Here is a 19,105-nt window from a genome sequence, read left to right on the forward strand (position 1 = left end):
AGTTAAAAGTTGGTCATATTAATTTGTTCCGAGATTAATTTATTTGGCTTAAAATGATAATTTGGTGGTAGAGGTGTAAAATGTAAAGGGTGAATGTTGAAAGCATCAGGTGAAGTCAGTTCACATTTTCAGTTACATAAGTAAATATGGATGCGTAAGTGCTCAGAAATTGCACTCAAAATTTCTTATGCTTAATGTAGTTGCTTGCTGTCTGTGTAGCAGTGCATCAATGCTGAAATAGCAGTGTTTGTTTGCTGTGGGAAATGCAATGCCTGATACTGACATCCATTCCCCGGCGCGGAGATCATATTAAATATTAAAAGGAGATGCTGTTCGCTCAGAGGTATCCCACAAATTTCGGCTATGGCCCACTCGTGACACCCTACACTGGACCTCGCCAGGATGGTCTCATGTGTTTACGTACAGAGGAGACTCCCAAGTAAAGACACAGAGTCGCGCGGGCCGGCCGTGTTTATTTCAGGAAGCGGCTGAGAAACGCTCGCAGTGGGGCGGGGCCGGCCCCAGCCTCTGCCCGGCGGGGACTGGGCGAGATCGCGGACCGAGGGGCGCGGGGGGGTGGGTGGCGAGGCAGCCGATCACATACCGGGGGGGTGGGGACGAGGGGTGAGGTCGTGATTGTGGACTGGGGGGCAGATATTTGCTGAAAGCGACATGTTCCAATTTCCTATTTTTTCCTATGTTTGTTGCTCCCCTGAGGACAGTTGATGCCCCCCCCCCCCCCCCATGGATGGTTGCCTAGGCAACCGCCTGTTTCACCCATGCCTGGATCCACCCCTGCTAGCACTAGCTCGTCCTGTTCCTCAGCTGCTGGTACAGTAGCAACACTTCACAAACGTAGCGTCACATTTGAGCGTGAATCCGGGAGGAGGTTTAGCACTGAGTCAGTCTGTGGCTATCCACGGCTAGCCTTAATGAACAGCCGAACGGCTGACGGGATCTTAATGGTTTGTTTAGGAATGGAGCTCACCGTCATCTGAACTCCTCTCCAGAAAATGGGCTGTTATGGTCTCGGGGCAGAGCGAGCGGCCCGGGCGGTTTTTGGGAGCCGCTCCAGCCTTGGACGTCCCGCCTCATTCCACCGTGTCGTCGTTCGTCTGCCTCTTGAAATATAATATTTTAATCTGTCCTCCATTTAATTCTGGCAGGGCCTTTGCCCCCGCTGATTTACCCCCGGCCCATTTGTGTGAGGTAACAGATACGGGGCTGTGTGTTTACGTGATTTACGAGTGGAGGCGTGTCAAGATTTATTTTCGGGCCGGTCCCAGACTCCCAATTTTATTGACACCCGGCAGTAAGCAACCCGCTCGCGACTCGTGACTGATTGAATGTACTTGATAAATCCCAAGTGTGTGTGAAGGCCCCTGTGTACACTGTCAATAGCGCTACTTTCATCTGCCCAAGAAACATGGCAAATATTAACTTGGCTATTGTCGAATGGGTATAAATACATATACGTATCAAACGGGCAGTGTTGCCACATCAGAGACAACAAAATGATTCTAGAGTACCTTTTTTGTACCTTTTTTCTGATAGTAATGCACTCTCTCACTCACTCATTCACTCGCTATCCCAATCTCTCTCTCTCTCACACACACACACACACACACATGCACACACACACAGCACTGACTCGTATGTTAACGGTCAGTCTTCGGCTGTAAAAATATAAACTAGCATGCACGGTGTGATATAGATATACCGTGTTAATGCAACCTGTTTTAAAAACTTTCAGGATCGTGAAACTCAAATAACTCTTGCTGTTCTGCTGCCAACAGGTGTTTAAAACAATGCGCGTTTCCTGCGAGACCCCATAGGTGGAATTTACGTGTAGGCCGAGCCGTTCGCAGTGTAAACGTGGAGCAGCATTAGCGTGGGGGAAAGGTGAATGTCGGCTATTTTAAACACGCTAAGCACGGATGCGCTCTGCACCGGTGCTCTGTTGAGCTTTCTGGCCCACAGAATGCATGTGTGAACGAGGCACATGCTTCCTCCGCATGCCAGTCGTACATCAGCCCACAATTCAAATCAGACTGCTGTCACATAAAGTCATGCGCGGAATCTGCACCTCTACATTCATACCCGTGCTTAATGGTTAAGTACCGCAGTGGCCATTCAGGAATATATGGGCTTTTCTCAATGTGGAAACTGAACTGAAATTAAGAAACCAAGGAAAAACTGGGTGTAGTGTGATTTAACCGAAGGTAGGCTAAAACCAGTACAGTGTTTGGTGTTTTTTTTTCTGTTTTCTTTATGTGTGTGTATGAGTGTGCTCGTGGGCGTGAGCATGTGTGTGTGTGCTCGTGTGTGTGTGCGCTTGTGCTCCTGCTTACGTGCGTGTGTGTGTGTGTGTGTGTGCATGCATGTGTATTTGTGTGTGTGTGTGTGTGTGTGTGTGTGCGCATGTACGGACTCTTGTATGCATGTATGTGTGTAAGTGTACTCCCTACATTAGTTCAGGTCGGTCCTTACTGGGGTCCCCTTCTTGGCTCATTAAGCTTCAGCACTCTGAAGGGGGTAACGGATCGTGTCTGCTGCAGAATCCTGGGTGTATTTCAGTACGCTGATCTGCGTTTCAGCGGTGAAGCTGGGGGGGGGGGTCGTGTTTCACAAGCAGCTTCACATCACGCCTCTGTGAAAAGCAAGCCTCCCCCCCCCAGCACTCTGTGGATTCTGCGTCAGAATTCCCTCTTTAAATTCCCTCTTTATCCCGCATTTTCTCTTTTTCTCTTTTCTTGGACGCGGTCAGGTCAGGGGGAATTGCTGTAGAGTTTAGTTACTTCTCCAGCTCTGTTGTCAAGCCAAGCACTTTGCACAGAAGACATTTTCTTTGTAAATATTTGATTGATTTATTGATTGATTGACTGATTGCATGAAAATGGTAAGGCTGGACTTGCTTGCTAAACAGGTTTCTTTCTTTTGTATTTGCAGGACCGAGCGACCATTTAGAGCATTAGGACAAGGAGAGATCTTCAGCATGAACACAGGTATGTACTGTATGCGCTTGGGTATGAACACAGGTATGTATGTGGCAGCTTGCAGGCTGATTGGCTAATTTCAGGGCCCTTCGCCACGACGGCAGTGAAAGCAGTAGAGCTGCTCCATACGCGGGGGGTTTCCGTGGCGATGCTGCAGCCCGAGCAGAGGCGCAGAGAGGCACGCCGTTCCATCTCGTGTCGTCCGGGGAAACGGTGGCGGGCAGAGAGGCCGCGGCGTAAATCCCGCCACTCGCGTGCTTGTCGCTGCGCCAAAACTAAAGCCGCGCGTCTGACGAAGGGGTGCGGGTCCAAACGGGGGGGGGGCGCCCAGCAAGCGGCCGACAGGGGTCTGCAGCGTGAGTCATGAGTTAACTCCCCGCTCGCTCACCGCTGCAGCCAGTCGATATCCTGCGCAGGTCTGCATCTCCGGGAGGCTGAGCATGGCGAAGGCACCGCCTTCTTTAACCCTTTGAAGAACAGTCTTTTTTGGAATATTTTCTTTTTTCTCAGCATTTCAAGTCTGTGTTCTAGAACTCCATTGCTTTCAGTCAGCAGTACTGATTGTGACATCAACATTGGAATGTTCAGTTAAGAACATTTCTAATCACATGTTTGTGATCTCATGACTTAAAGGGTTGAAATAAAATAAAAAATTCACTTTCCCATCCTGTCACCCACCGAAAAAAAAGGAAGCCGGGTGATTGCGATGTGGCGCCGTGGGGCTTGCTCTAGGAATTTAAGGTCCCTGATTCTTGATAATGCGTCTCACCTGATCGAATGCTTTGCATGCCAGTGGCCTTGTGAAAGTCTGCACGCCGCTGTGTCACGCTGGTACTGTACTGTACTGCGTGTGCTTTGCCTCCAGCTCCTGTATTTGCAACAGGAATTTTAAGATTTGTCGTTTCAAAGAATGTGTACTCCCTCCACGCGTCGTCATTTTCCTTTGCGAGCGAAAAGGTTCTTCAGGCTCCCGTGACCCGATGTCGTTCACCTGGCTTCTTTCTCTTTCCCTTTCATCTTCGCCTGCCCGTCCGCTTCCTGTTTTTCCCTTCTCTGTGTTCCGCGCAGTCCCTGGCAGTATCCCCGGTCTCCTCAAACGGCAGCTCCTAGTCTCCAGCGCTAAGATGCGGTGTTACTGACAGTGCAGTGCTCCTCATCCCCGGAGATTAAAAGGGGAAACACAGGTCACTGGGCTCCAAGTGCAGCCGCTGGACACTTAACTGTTGTTCTCTGCAACCATGGCAACCATTTGGTACTACGTGCCCCCTCCCTTCGCTTTCTCAAGCTTGCTTCCCTTCTCCACGACCCTTTTTGTTTCGGCTTTATGCAGATGTGACCTCTGTAGTGATTAATATTTCCCGCTTATGACAGGGATCAGTTGGCCTGAAAGTTTATGAATGTGATTTATGAATCATTCCTCATTCACTGTTTACAAGAGTTTCACTTGGGGCTTTCTGTTTTATAGAATTTCATTTTTTTCAAGTTGAAACTTTCTCAAATATAGAAAAAACAATGAATTAGTAGAAACCCTGATTCTTCTTTAAAAAATACGGGGTTGTCTCTTAGTTTTTTTTCAGAGCTGTAGTCCCTGCCTTCAATGACGTCTTCATGACAGAATGTCTTTGTTCAGGAAAAAGTCCTCATTGCTATTCTGCTGAAGTACCTTTGAGTGACGGAGTTGTTTTTGAGTGAATTCATTGTTTAAAGGAGCCATCGTTCCTGTCTTGTTGGCTATTTGTTACGTGTCAGTTTAATTGGCTGTAAGACATTGTTTAAGCTGTCTGAGGAATTCTGTTATTCAGGGGGTTGTGTGAGACATTTGGTGCAGGGATTTGCTCATCGCACCTGTGAATCCCTCAGTTATTTCCTGTCCTTGTGTTTTCTACTTCCTTCTTCAGTTTATTTTGTATAGATTCCCATTTTGAATTTCTGGGAATGTCCACTATTTTGCCAGCATCAAATCAGCGTGATTTAAAAATATGTATTGTGCCAACATTCCTATAATTTGCAGAGAAGCTTCTGAAATGTTCTTCTTCAAATGTCAGAGAAGAATAAAAAATTCACCGACCGTGCTCATATTCTGTGATAGGAGGCCTACAATTGCGGTTCGTTATTGATGAATATTCAGCGATAATTCCCGTTCGTTTTCCCATTGGCTTGGTCCACTGACTGTCCTGGCTGCACCCCAGACTAGACTTCTTCCTGTTTGCATTCTGGAGAGCTGGTTGCCATGGGGACAAACAGAGGCGTGGGAATTCTCTCGCCGTGTCCTGTCTGTGCTGAGGGGCATGCGTGCGTCCCTCATCCTGCCCGGCACCATCTCCGTCCCTCTCCACCTCTCCCGCCCTCCTCCATCCCTTCATCCCTTCTTTTTAACGCTCCATTTGTGCTTCGTTTATCGCTCTCTCTGCTCCGTCTGTTCCTCGCAGCGTGTGTCCCCCCTGTCCTCCCATCTGTGTCTCCATCTGTCACTCCATCACTCCCCCCCCGCCCTCCGTCTTCCCCTCCGATCTCACCTTCCTCTCTCACTCGCTTTCTGTCCACTTCTCAGTTCTTTTTCTGTTTCTGATTGTACCTAATATTGCAGTTTACAGTGGGAAATAGCTGCACAAAGTATGCAAGAAAAGAAATGTTACGGTTATGTCAACAATGATTTGTCATTTTTCATGCATGTCAACTTAACCCTCGCGTCTGTGACAGAGTCACTGCCCTCAGACGACATTTGGGCCTGCTGCTGGCTGGAAGCTGGCCGCTAACGCTGCTAATGGCGCTAGCGGCGCTATGGTGCATAAACAGGAAGTGAGGGCTGTGTGGGGGTGGGGGGGTGGGGGGGGACGGCAGCGGGGGCGGGGGAAGCGAAGTGACGGCCGTGTGCCCTGTGATCCCGCAGACGTCTGGAGGACCTGCGCCGCCCCCGATGGCCTGCGGAACGGGGACGCCAGCACTTCCTCCCTGGCGGCGAAGGGTTTTCGGAGCGTCCGACCCAACCTGCAGGACAAGAGGTCCCCGACCCCGGTAAACAAACCCCGCCCACAATGGGCTGTAGAGCCAAGAGTCCCGATGCAATTATGGGCTGCATGTGGCAGCTCACTGGCAGTGAATACTAAAAAACGCACTGTAAAATATGTGTAGTGTTATTTAAAGAGGTTTAGCACCCATTATCTACATACTTTCCTCAGTTGTGCTTCGGATATACAATAAAAATGTGCAGTGGTAATTAATTCAGCTCTTAACAGGTGACATTTTGTCCCACATTCCACAGTGGAGCCAAATTCATTAAGATCTGTTAAGAGTTGAATTAACACACTGCACCTTTCATTGTGTATCCAAAGCGCAACTGAGGGAAGTATGTAGATATTGGGTGCTAAACCTCTCAGAACACCTCGAAACACCTGATGAGAGCAGGGAAATATATTATTAAATTATTTCATTACCATCCTCCGGTTTGCTGTGAGTTTACTCTAAATGCACCCAACAGGACTCATATTTTTATCATTTCATGTTTTATTTTGACTGCAATATCTCCAGTATTTAGCAGACACTTCCAACATCACAGAGTGGCATGTTAGTGGAATGTCATTGGTGAAAACCCTGAATCACACCAACTTTTCCATTCACTGTTTTTCCCAAGTACCCGTACTGGCCCTGCGTTCTCCACTGACAAGCTTGGATTATCGGAATAATAATCATAAACCTCCAAGTGTCCCTCTGAGAACTGTGTATTTTATTCATGCTTGATTGGGAATAAGGAAAGAATGTTTTTTGGAGGTCAAGGTCCAGACGGACTGTGGCAATGACACTGTGTTTGTTACCAGACTGTGCTTCTATTAATTTATGACTTACAAGGGAACGTTTGCAATCTCCCCATCTGAGGAATTTGATTTTCTAGCCAGAACAAAGATAATTTTCAAATGTTTTCTGTTTAACTAGCATGTTTCTACAAACCACTGTGTATCAACAAAGCTCGCTCTCCAAATCAAACATATTTCTTCTAGACAGGATTGTTGACATTTATTTTTGTCCTCAAAGAGAGACAGTGTTCCTTCTAACGTTTCTGTGTGCTTTTGTCTTCCCCCTTGACTGTTGTTCGTGTGGATCCTTTATGACTTAATAAGGTTCCACTCCCACCCCCAAGGAGAGAAAGTTGTCACGTGACCCTCCCGAGCAGTGACCCCCCCTCCTATAGCTCCGCCCAGTCCCTACCGAGTCACCCAGGGTCAGTTATCACTCAACAGGGCTCGGTCTCCAGGGAGACCACGTCCTCTTATTTACGCTCAGAGGGAAGTACATTCCCGCCAAAATCCACCAACTCCTCAGTCTTATCTTTACCCGGCACCAGCCTTTCCACCCAGTCCGGTTTCAGCCAGTCCCAGGAGCGTCGGGTGTCCTCCCTCAAACTGACCTGCTCCCGCAGACCAGGCCCGACCCCCACCCCCACCCCCCCCAGCACTGGCCCCCTCACCCCCGCCCACCCCTGCCCCACCCAGACCCCAGGTTCCCAGGGCCAGTCGGAGAAGCGCTCGGCCTCTCTCTCCGCTCAGATAGCGCCGTCGCTAACGCTAGCCGCTGGGGGCCCCCGCCCCGGCGATGTGTCTAAGGTCGCCCCCCCGGCCCGCAAAGAGACGGAACACGGTCGGGACACGGGGAAGGTCCCCCCCCCCCCCCCGCCCCCCGCGAGGGCGCACGTGGTACAGTTTTCCATGTATAAAATCCCTTTTTATCACGACTCCATTTCTTTCCCCTTCAATAACGTTTCGCTTCCACAGTAAAACACGCTTCGCCCTCGTCCCCTTTCCACTAACCCTCAGCTGGATGATGTCACGTAGACCTTCCAGGCCAAGGCACGGATCACGGCACATGTGGGGAAGGCACGCGCGATGCCCGGAAGCGCTGACGTAGAGTACGTGTTGGGAGAAAGAGAGAGCGCAATTCGAAACGCTCAATACGCAAGACTCACCTCAACGTGATTTGTTCATTAGCAAATGTGCTACGGTGTGTCCACGGGGGTTGTTATGGAGAGCTGGGATGTAAGTGCGTCAATACCCGCTCTATTATACATGAGGGGCCATTGGGGAAACTCAAGAAACAAACCGCAGACGTTTGCCAAAAAGAAAAAAAAAAACATTCACGATGGAACACTTCGGAAGTAAGATGTACCAATCAGGAGAGACAGGAGAGGCACGGTTACGCCATTTTTAGCTGTCCCAGAGTGCTCTTCCATGGCATTACGTGCAGTCCCTTCCACATTTGCTCTGATGACGTGTGTGTTTGGCCTTCGATGAACAGCTGGATTGTGTGAAATTTTTTGGGACAACGCTGAGAAGCTTCCGTTGGACACTGCAATCACTGAACTTCCAGAAGACTGGCAGTGTGCGAAAGGGTCCAGTCTGAATTAAGTTTAGATTAATTCACTGTGGTTTTTTGCTTGCATCTGTCACCCCTAACCCTAATTCCCATCTTAATCCATCACAGGCCATTTGTTTGGTGTCTGGATTTAGGCATTATTATGTGTATTACTCTGTTGCAAAACCACATTTGAATTATGGAAAACATAATGGATTTTTTGATACAGTATTGTCCTCATTCTAGTTCCAAGTTTTTATTTTAATTCACAGTATTTGCCACTTAAACCCTGTGTCTAAAGACAGAGACCAAACACTGATATCTCATGTTATACTTTTACTGTGTTGTACTTTATAGTACCAGTATTTTGCTTACAATATGACATGAAGTTCCATGTTTAGGAACAAACAAACTGTTTTTACAGCTCCAAGGCAAAGCCCTGAAACAGAGACAGGCAGCGGCCAGACGTACACGGAGTTACACACAGACCCAGAGTTACAGACGCACACAGAGTTACACACGTACCCAGAGTTACAGACGCACACAGAGTTACACACGTACCCAGAGTTACAGACATACCCAGAGTTACAGACGTACCCAGAGTTCATACTCTGGCCCTGAGAAATGGAAAGAAAGCAGCTAACCAGCCGACTGCATGATTCACAGAACAGGAAGCGCTGCCGTTTGACGTGAAGCTCTAACGATGTTCCTCGCTCTCTCAGTGCAGGCGGGCGTTCAGCGCACGCGTGACCACGCTAACGCTCACCGATCATCACCGACTCCCCCTCCCCTCCTGCCCGCGTCTCTGCTTTTGGGCTGCTCCGTTTCACCCTCCACTCTCTCTCTCCCCCCCCACAACCCACTCCTCCCCAGCTTGAGGCCCCGTCGGCCCACAGCCAGCCGTCCCCGGGACCCGCGACGGCGTCGCCGCCACCCGCTAACAGAGCCCGCCTCTCGCCCGAGGGCCCGGCGGGCGTGGAGTCGCCCGACCCCCGCTCCGCGCCCGTCCCCCACGCCCCGTTCCCCGCCCCGTACCCCTCCTCCCCCGACTCCCGGCTGCTGGCGGGCGGTGAGGCGGGGGAGGAGCTGAGCCGCTGCTCCTCGCGCACGCAGAGCGACGGCTCCACCGCCCTGCTGGAGGAGCTGCGCAACTGCGGCCTGGACGCCACAGAGAGCTCCGAGACCCCCTCCCCCACCCTCAGCCAGATGTCCGCCGCCACCGACGAGGCCACGCTAACCTCCGCCACCACCGCCAACACCGCCGCCGCCGCCGCAGCCACGGTCGCTAACGTAACTATCCACAGCCTCTCACGCTCCTCCCTCCTTTTTCCTCCCTCCTTCCTCCCCCTTTTCCTGTCGTCCTCTCCCACGCCCGAGTTCAGACCACGGATACTAAACGCCTCCCTTAACGCGGGAACCTCTTCTCTAACTCCACTTCCTCTTCCTGTCCTCTTATAAACAGCACTAACGTTCCTCCCCGATTGACTGTTTTTTTGTTCAGTGTGCTCAGGTTTTTGACTAATCTTTCTTGACCCTCAAGCCTTTCTTTGTGTCGTCTGAACATGCGATATGTATAATTTTGTCTACGGTACATTGTTATGGTATATATTTTAAATGTGACGTGTTTACATTAATGTTGCATTGCTTTTGGATATTCCATATTGGAAAAGAGATCCTGTTTAATTTCAGCTTAATTTAATGCATTTTATGTGTACGGCATTCCTACTGTACATATCAAATGTCATTTGTTTCTGAGCCGGAGATCTCCCTCTGGGTTTGTTTCTGATTTCTCAGTTTCTCATCAGCACACACTGTCCAATTCATTACATTTACATTTTATCCATTTAACAGATGCTCTTATCCGTTTATAGTGCTGGATAATTGCTGAAGAGACTCAGGTTAAGTGCCTCGCTCGGGGTACAATGGCAGTGACCCAACGGGGAATCAATCCGGCGGCCTGGTTCACAAGATTAGTCCCGTAAACATTCTCTACACTGTCACGCATGCATGCCAAGCAGCTACTCTAAAGGAAAAGAAATCATGTAGCACACCGTCGCAGAGCAGTGTGGGTCATCTGATCCAGTGCCAAGTTCCACAGCTTTTCCAATTAAATTAAAAGCTCTGGTTAATTTAGAATTAAAATCAATATTTGAATTGGAGCATATCACACAATTTTAATTTTAATTTTAAAGCTGCTTTAAGCATGCATAATAAGAAGTCATACGCACATGGAATACTGAATGCTGTGTCTTCAGTCAGACCTGAGTCATCGATGCCAGGTTAAATGGATGCTTGCATACTGCAAACTTTTACCAACACTGGTTGGCTTTTCGCTGCTACAGTGTGTAAATATTTACGAGCCACTGAATGGAATGTCCAGGTTGTAATTAATCATTAAATTAAAGACTCGTGGAATTTGCTGAACAAACACCACGTATTTGCCTTGCGTTGGCCATGAAACGTCTCATGGCCAAATGTGTCGCGGTCATCACAGTAGAAACAGGAAACAGAGATCAGACGACCATGTACAGTAGCCACCTGCACTTACAGCCTACTCTGTCAAGGTTTAGTAATCAGTTTGCTCCCAAAAAAAAAAAAAAACGTCCGGTCCACCGATTAATGGAGTGCTCTAATGGAAATTGTCACTGTGTTTGCTCACTGCTAACATGTCATGTTTATTTTTCTGTCTTGTGTCACCAGTAACCATTGCAGCCCTTTTTTCCCCCCACCTGACTCTTCCTCCCTACTAAATGGTGTTGACCGTTCTTACAGGGGAACAGCGCTCGTAGCGCACTGAGCCTCAGTCTCCTTTACCTTGCGCGCTAACGGCGCTAACTGCGCTAACGACGCTAACAGAGCTAACGGCGCTAACAGCTCGCTAACGGGCTTCGCCCGTCTCTCTGCCCCGTGCTCCAGGGCCAGATGGCGGTGAACGGGACCCTGGGCGGCGGCAGCAGCCCCCTCAGCCACCTGCAGAGGCCCTTCTCCCCTCCGGGCTACCCCCCGCCACCCCCGTCTCTCAGCCCCAGTATGGCTCTCCTGCAGCAGGGCAGGAGCACAGGTGAGGCCCCTGCCTGTCTCTGAGGTTTGCTAAAGACCCGAGAGAAGTCTTATTAAAAAAAACAAGTGATACCCACATGCGTACTTATTTGTGATACCGTATATGAGAAAATGCTTGTGTGTACTGTCAGCGTATTTTGTACTGTCACTGTATATATTTTATAGAGTATTTCTATCTAAGAGCTTCTGTTCTTTATTGTTATATCAATCCCCTTATCTTTGAGAGATAATTTAAAAAGCCCATGGACCCTTTCTGGTTAGGTAGAGGAATATTGACTTTTTTATTGTAGATACGCTGCAGAGATTTATTGGTTATTTTTTGCCCCGTGACACATATGAATCCCGCTGTGGATCTAGATGTTATGAGAGCAGCTGCAACAGTCGTGCGCTTTGTGTCTGAAATTGCTTGGTCTCGCACTACCCCAGCAGAGCAGCGCTTTGGTTTATCTGTGCGCCATTCTTCACACCACCGACTGAGCGCATGTGCTCTTGCCAGAGCGGGAGACGCTCGCTAAAATCTGCTGGGCTGCCAAGCGTAACCAGCCCAGTGCTGTAGTGGTCAGGCCACACCCCAAGCCCCCCCCACCTCTGTCCCATGCTGGCATAAGTTAGCAGGGCTGTCAGCTGAGATGGCGTGGGAGCCAAGCGCTAATATAGCGCTAATTGCTGAGAAATGGCGACCCCAGCTGTTACACGGGATGGCATTGTGGGAGCGCGCTCAGATTGCCTGGGCGTGCCGCGGCGTGCGTCGCAAACCCACCCGCTCAACCACCTACCCCCCACCCCCACACCCACGCTCATTCCGTGATCTCTCTAATCCCACTCTGCAAGCAGCGGAGGGGATTAGGCACAAATCTGAGTTAGGGAGCGTTCCTGGGGGGGTTGGGTTTGGGGGGGGGGGTTGGGGTTTGTGGGGGAGGGGGATTAATGTGTCTGGGAGTATTTATGACCTCCCGTTGTCCCAGAAAAGGAGGGATTCCCATTAATCTGCTGTCACTTTGAGTATGACGGGAGAGGAGGGTGTTTTTAACAGTATGTTTTGGCCCAGATAGGGGGTTTACCAAGGCCCCACTCAGTCTCCCCTCCTGCAGCGTGGACTGGACATGGTCCTGACGTTGTCCCTGCCTGTTTCTTTGCCCCCCCTACCCCCCCACCCCCACCCCTCACAGAGCCCTCCGATTACTCAGACGTCCTCTCCCCTGGCCACACCCACATCCAATCGAGCGCCACGCCCACCTCCCGCTCCCCGGACGAGAAGAAGGCGTCGGCGATCAAGACGCCCCTCTATGCAGGCTCCAGCCCCGTGGACGAGTCGGGGGTCCCCAACGCCGTCAGAACGGTGAGGTCGCCTCCCATTTTAAAATGTGACGAGTCAGCCGTCCCCGTCCCGTCCCCCACGCCCCCGTCAGCGTGGTTCACCTTCTGTTTTTAAAATGCGAGAGCACTGTCTCTTTATGAGCTTCGAAATTGTATTCATTTCGATGTTCGTGCGTGTGTGTGCGTGTGTGTGTGTGTGCGTGTGTGACTGGAGCTTTACTGCCCAGCTGTTACACTATAACTTCTGTGCTGAATTCTGCAAATCAAAACTGCCTACTGGCAACATATGGTACAGTACGTTAATCCCTGGAAAAAAAATGCAGTGTTTGGACATTTGCCTGATTTTATAATGTAGACCATTCTTAAATAAAGAATTCTAAACTTATATTAATATGTTATGTAGACGAAGAAGCATAGCCAGTTAATAAACACATCTCTCTTGGTTTTAAAATTTTATTTGGGAATAGGAATATGTCAAATTAGATCAGGAGCATGACCAGTTGTGAGTGCAGGATAGATCTCCTCATGCTGATTGAACAGCTAACAGAATGTTGAGTGGCAATGCTCTGCGGAATGCATGCAGAAAATACTGCATTCCCATAACTGGTAACTATGGCAGCAATCAAAAATCACCCCAGGGTCCGGCTGCCCCTGGGGTGTTGAGGAAGTAAATATGGTTTTTTCCCAGGATGCGATTTATTTAGCCTGGGAAAATCTGGCTGCTGATGTCAGCTTCAAAGACTGGCCAGCGGACAGATGTATTTTATCGCTTATACCAGGAGTTCGACTCAAACCTCGCTTTCCTCCTTTGTCTGCTGGATGTGGTGTTTACAGATGCATTGTGGGAAGTGTTGTTTATTTGTTCAGTTTCCTCAGTCGGTGGCTGTTTACAATTTCTCCAGCAGGTTATCTTCTCCCCTGTTTTAAATGTGATGTCTGCGTCTTTTTCTGATTTACATTTTGAAGACAGTGGACAGGCCAAAGGACTGGTATAAAACCATGTTCAAGCAGATTCACGTGGTTCACAAACCAGGTAAGACATTCATCAGTTATAAATTCTGCAGGATCAATTCTGCAGTTCTATTATCTACTATCTATTATCTATTATCTATATATGGTTTAGCACAAACTTTACTTTTACTATACAGTATTTACTATTCATTTGTGTTTGTCACCATGCATGTGCCGGTCGTCTGCTTCTGGTTTTGTTGAAATGCTAAATTTCCGATGGGCAGTTTTCAGTCTAGCATAGTGTGCTTCTACACATATGACATTGTGCCTCCTGCAGCTGTTGTTACTAGTGCAGAGGAAGTATCAAATGGTAAAATAAATATAGTGATGTATATTCCAGTATTTGTGTTTTTCTTTATTTCTCAAGCCGAACCTCTTTAAAAAAGCAAAGCGATGTATGTTTGTTTAAGGTGTGGGAGTTTCAGTAATGAATTCAGTGACTCAGGGGGCTAGTTAGAATGTTCGCCGCTGGACATCAGCGTAACCAAGGAAATGTTTTTGAAACGCCTCTTCATATGCAACTTGTGATGAGCTGTCTGTGGATCACCCACGGGCAAGCGTGTGTGTCATAAACCCCCTCTAGAAGCCATTAGCGCCACCCCACTGCCCCCTGTACACACACACACACACACACACACCCACACTCTGCCATTACTACAGGTACGAGCAGGATTTGAATGCGAGTACAGTGCGTGCACAGCAACGTGACATAACCGTCTTTCTCTACGCCTGTAACCAGGGCAGGAAACTGACTTCATCGTCCTCTGGCCACTGTGGCTTAGTGCCTCCCTAAATTTGCCAGCTAATTTCACGGTTTTTCCAGACAACCAGATATCTGGAGTAGAACAGGACCTCCGAGTGACGGGTGGCTCCCCGCCAAAGTGCCTGGTAGAATCGGACAAACTAACGAGCCACAGATAAAATTTAACAGCGTTTTGCAGGCGGCCGGTGTTGATTTCCCTCCCTGCTCGTAACTCTGCTCGTTGGGTCTGAATCGAAACGCAAGCGGATGAAACGCTTGACGAGGCCTCTCTCTTCTCCTGTACGCGTCTGCTTCCTGATGGGGGCGTGGCTTTGCAGTGTGAGTGGGCAGGACTTAGGGACTAAATCTCAGTAAAAGCTGGCCTCTATTTGACCCGTTTTGCTGGTTCTCTACTGTCTTTGAGTCCCCAAACAGGGCTGCACCTGACCGTGCAGGAGGTATTCTATGCAATGTCACAACAGTGGATCAGTACACTAATGGTCTTAATTTGGCCAGATATTTCAGCTGGGAGGAGTGCAGATTGGTCAGTGGTGGAGCTTCTGTCAGCACTCTCTGTAAATCAGAGCAGTCATTATCACTGACTAGTGCCTGTGCCGATACAGCCTAATAGCAGTCAGTATTGACCCCAGGGATTAGATTAGATTATAATGGGGTCAGGGCCATTGACTAGAGTGACATTTAACCTGACCCTTATGCTGAATTAATGAGTTGTTTTACCTAAATCTTCTCACGCATTACCAATTAGGAGAATGAGATTGCCATTTTAAATGATCCATTTGAATTGAGCTGAAGCCTTAAATAAGTACTCTTTATTTCCATTAAAAATTTCATACAGAATCCGGTAGCAGTTCTGTGTGCTGTATGCATCTGGTTCCACGATGAATGTGATTATTTTCACAGTTGCCCTCTGCTATGTGCAATGAGTTAAATCTACAAAAAAAGTCATTTTTATTTTATTCTGTTTCTTTCTTAGATGATCAACACGCTGACGCATATAACGCCATATATTCAGTCGTAAACACAGGTAAGAGGATCTCTATTTCATCAAGCAAAATGTGTTACAGCATCACCATAACAGAAAGGTTAACATCACCCTCTTGTCATCTGATATGTTTATTGGTCAATGGCTGGTATGAATTGAACTGCAAATAATCCACTCTAGCTGCGTGTCTTAAAATGATGTGAGTCGGTCTCTGTCTTTGAGTCCTGCGGTATTCATTTTTAATTCATGGAAAGTCTGGAAAACTAAAAATGGTTGCGAGGGCCATGCTAGGATATTTATCAAAGTGCATTAAACATTTGTGTAACTCATATATTTTTTAATGGCCTGTTTATGAATATTGATCGGTTGGGATACGAGTGTGTTTGACTTGCGTCTGGTGGTGTCCTGTCTCAGACAGCTACAGCCCGTCGAACCCGGTCCAGGCCCATCCCCCGCCCAGGACACACACCTACCGGCCCATCTGCAAGAGCACGTCCGACAACAGCAACCTGGCCTTCAGAGAGCCCCCCCTCTTACACCCCACGCCCCCCCTCGTACACGCCTCTCCCTCGCCCGTACACCCCGCACCCTCGCCCCGGACCGTCCCGCCGCAGACCCAGCCGAGACCGCGCGACGCGGACAGAGCCACGCCCGAAATGTGAGCCGCCGACCCCAGCGCCCAGCGCATACCAGGACTGGGGACGAGTCCCGCTCCACTTCAGTCAGTACAGGAAGTGAACTGAGATTCAATGCAGCCGTTTAAGAAACAACCATATTGTTCTTCGGAGATTTCTTTTTTTTGCCGTTAATGAACTGAATTTCAATATATTTCCAGAATTTACTGAATCGAAATGGACTTGAGCCATGCTTTTATTCTCACATCAATAAATATTCATTAAGTAGTTACTGTACTATGAGAATGAATTTTAAAAATGTGCATTTATGACACTGTGGATGAGCCTTCTCCATCCTAATGCCTAACCTTCGTTAGATAACATTTAAGTCAGGATTTATCTTACTGCCTGTAGAAATCAGCACATTTCATATTTTTTTTAGCAATTCATCATAGTTAACCAGCTGTAATCCATTAGAGGATTACAGTCCTCAGAGAATTTAGGGGGGGTCTGGTGTCTTATTTCAACAGGAATGAATGGGGGCCTCCAGACCGAAAAGTGGACACTCGGAAATATCGCGCCGAGCCCAGGAGTATCTTCGAATACGAGCCGGGGAAGTCCTCTGTTCTGGAGCAGGACAGGCCGGTAAGTGGGCCGTTTCGCGGGATTATGCCTCTTGCGGTGGTAATTTTGGGTACGCCAGTCTCCCGCGGGTTCGTAAATAGCCTCTCAGCTTGGCGGATTTTTGAAAGGAGGCGGCCGGGTGGAGCGGGGGGAACATGCATTTATGTATTAGGGTCACTTTTTTTAAGAGCGGTGTAATTAAAGCAGACCGTCTGTGCCGCTCGAGAAAAAAGATAACATTACCCCCCGAAGCCTCTTATAAAACATGGGGTATTAACAGCAAGGGGCTGAACTCGTGAATAAAACTGCTGTGGGGTGGCAATTTATTATCCCGATCCTTTCTGCTTTATTATAGGTACAGTACAGTATTACCAGACTTCCATTCGCCCCAAAGCTCTTGTGTAATTGGGTTTCGAGGAAGGGGTGCGATCGAGCCGAATCGTTTGAAAAACAGAATTTTCACTCTTCAATTTCTCACCCCGCCCTTTCTTATTTATTCAGATTTACATAATGTGGCCAAATTGCTCTTATTGAAATATTTTGCCGGAATTTTGTCTCTGAGCCACAATTCCATGCAAAAAAAGAAGCTGGCTAGACACAGAGGATATGGTCAGGAATTGAGACACAGTGATAAGGGCATTTAACCGTGAAATGGCCTGTTGGTGCAATGCATTAACAGCTTACGTAGCCGACCATGATATGCTTTAATATGAGCGATCCCATCTAAATGATGCATCAGTTCCTCACATGTATACGTGTGTTTTATTGATCTGCATACGTAATACCCTTTTCCTCATTCTTAAAAGGACAGCGTTGACTTGCGTTTTCCAGAGGCCTTGAATTGCCGCTCATGCTTGACTGGTCAGTTGTGGAATCTGCTTGCAAACAGCAGCGATTAGTCATTCCTTAAGGTTTTAAGAGGGTGGAAATATTTAACATTTTTCTGACCCACTACATTTAAAATAATGATCACACTTCAACAGGGGGTTGGTGCCAGCATGCAGAGGCATAAACACAGATAAATGGCTGCTTTTCAGAGAAATAAGCCAGCTATTCAGCAGGCTGTACATTTTCTCTCCCAAAAAGTTCATTAATGCACAGTTGAATGGCCTTACCATGAAATGTGTCTTAGAGTCTGAGAGTCTGTGTTGAACGCTGCTTCTTGAATGAAGTGCGGTTGTGAATTAAGCATTTACTGCTGCATCTGCGAGCGCTTCGGCTTCGCCCCAAAAGCAGAGAGCCGCAAACTATGTTGTGCACATTTTCACAGACCAAAAACGTACATACCACTGGAGAAGTAAGAAAAGCCACAGTTGAGTGTGCCACAGTGATATACATGTTATGAAAGACATTACTGTGTCCTGCTGTTAAATTTTTTATTTTTTTTTGTAATCCCCCAAGCTTTTCTGTAAGCAAATGCTTACCTTGTGACAATGTTTATTCATGCAGGAAAAGTTATTAACTGGCTGCAAAGCCTGAAGCCGTCAGCACAGACAAACTGTCAGGACTCTCGTTAAGCTCATGATTTGCCATTGCAGTCAGCAGGTTTCCATCCCCTCCAGAGAGAATAGCTTTGTGCACAACCTCTCAAATGTATTAAGACAGCTAACATTTCCAGCTTTGACTCTGGACCTTTTCAAATAATAACATCAATTATTTATCACTGGTATCTGATACATGTGAAATATGCTCCTTACGATTTTGTGATGACATTTTAGAACATTTAAAACATATTACATAGTGAAACCATGTCCTTCAGTTCTGTAATAGCCACTGACAGCCACAGAGGAAGTAAAGAAAAGAGAGTGAAATAAATATTTGTACACACACCTACATATTTTCTCTTCTCTCTTTTCATTTATTTATGTACGGTTTATAAGGCTGATCAGCATATACTGCTCATGGTATTCTTTATTTTTTTAAGGTGTGAGATCTTAACTGAACATTCTAATGCTAATGTAACAATCACTTGTGGTAATTGAAAGCAACCGAGTTCTAGAACACTGACTTTTTAAATAAAATAACATTCCAAAAGACCTACTCTTCAAGGGACGCACAGGGAATGTGTGGTAATGGCGGGAGTACAGACCCTGATGAGAGGGAGCATATTTGGGCTGTATGTACAAGGAGCTTACTGCCCTCTGCTGGATAATAACAGTAATGACAACATTTCTTCGTTCATATGACAATCTGAGACACTGAAATGAGTAATGGGATAATGACACTGCCCTAAAATGTCCTACTGAAGAATGTTTAGTACATAATCATCAGCCAACTGATGAGTTACAGTCATTGACTACGTTGCCTTCCCCTACTTCTACGTTGCTGCAGTTATTAGTTGTAGACTAGCTTATGTTTAGAACTGCGGCGTTTTAAAAGCATCCCCTTCACACAG

General features: G+C 47.7%; 1 protein-coding gene across 2 annotated transcripts in view; it reads left to right on the forward strand.

The window, feature by feature from the left end:
* The window catches only part of sorbs2b (sorbin and SH3 domain containing 2b), a 56,764-nt gene that overhangs the window by 18,760 nt on the left and 18,899 nt on the right, over positions 1-19,105 (forward strand). For both annotated transcript variants that reach the window (XM_064345075.1, XM_064345076.1), the window contains exons 2-9: positions 2,950-3,005; positions 5,887-6,011; positions 11,256-11,400; positions 12,569-12,738; positions 13,683-13,749; positions 15,464-15,514; positions 15,887-16,130; positions 16,617-16,731. In XM_064345075.1, the coding sequence (XP_064201145.1) occupies positions 2,950-3,005; positions 5,887-6,011; positions 11,256-11,400; positions 12,569-12,738; positions 13,683-13,749; positions 15,464-15,514; positions 15,887-16,130; positions 16,617-16,731 (973 nt within the window). The remainder of the gene's footprint in view (positions 1-2,949; positions 3,006-5,886; positions 6,012-11,255; positions 11,401-12,568; positions 12,739-13,682; positions 13,750-15,463; positions 15,515-15,886; positions 16,131-16,616; positions 16,732-19,105) is intronic.

Source organism: Anguilla rostrata, chromosome 7 (assembly GCF_018555375.3).
Source record: "Anguilla rostrata isolate EN2019 chromosome 7, ASM1855537v3, whole genome shotgun sequence".
Classification (NCBI taxonomy): domain Eukaryota; kingdom Metazoa; phylum Chordata; class Actinopteri; order Anguilliformes; family Anguillidae; genus Anguilla; species Anguilla rostrata.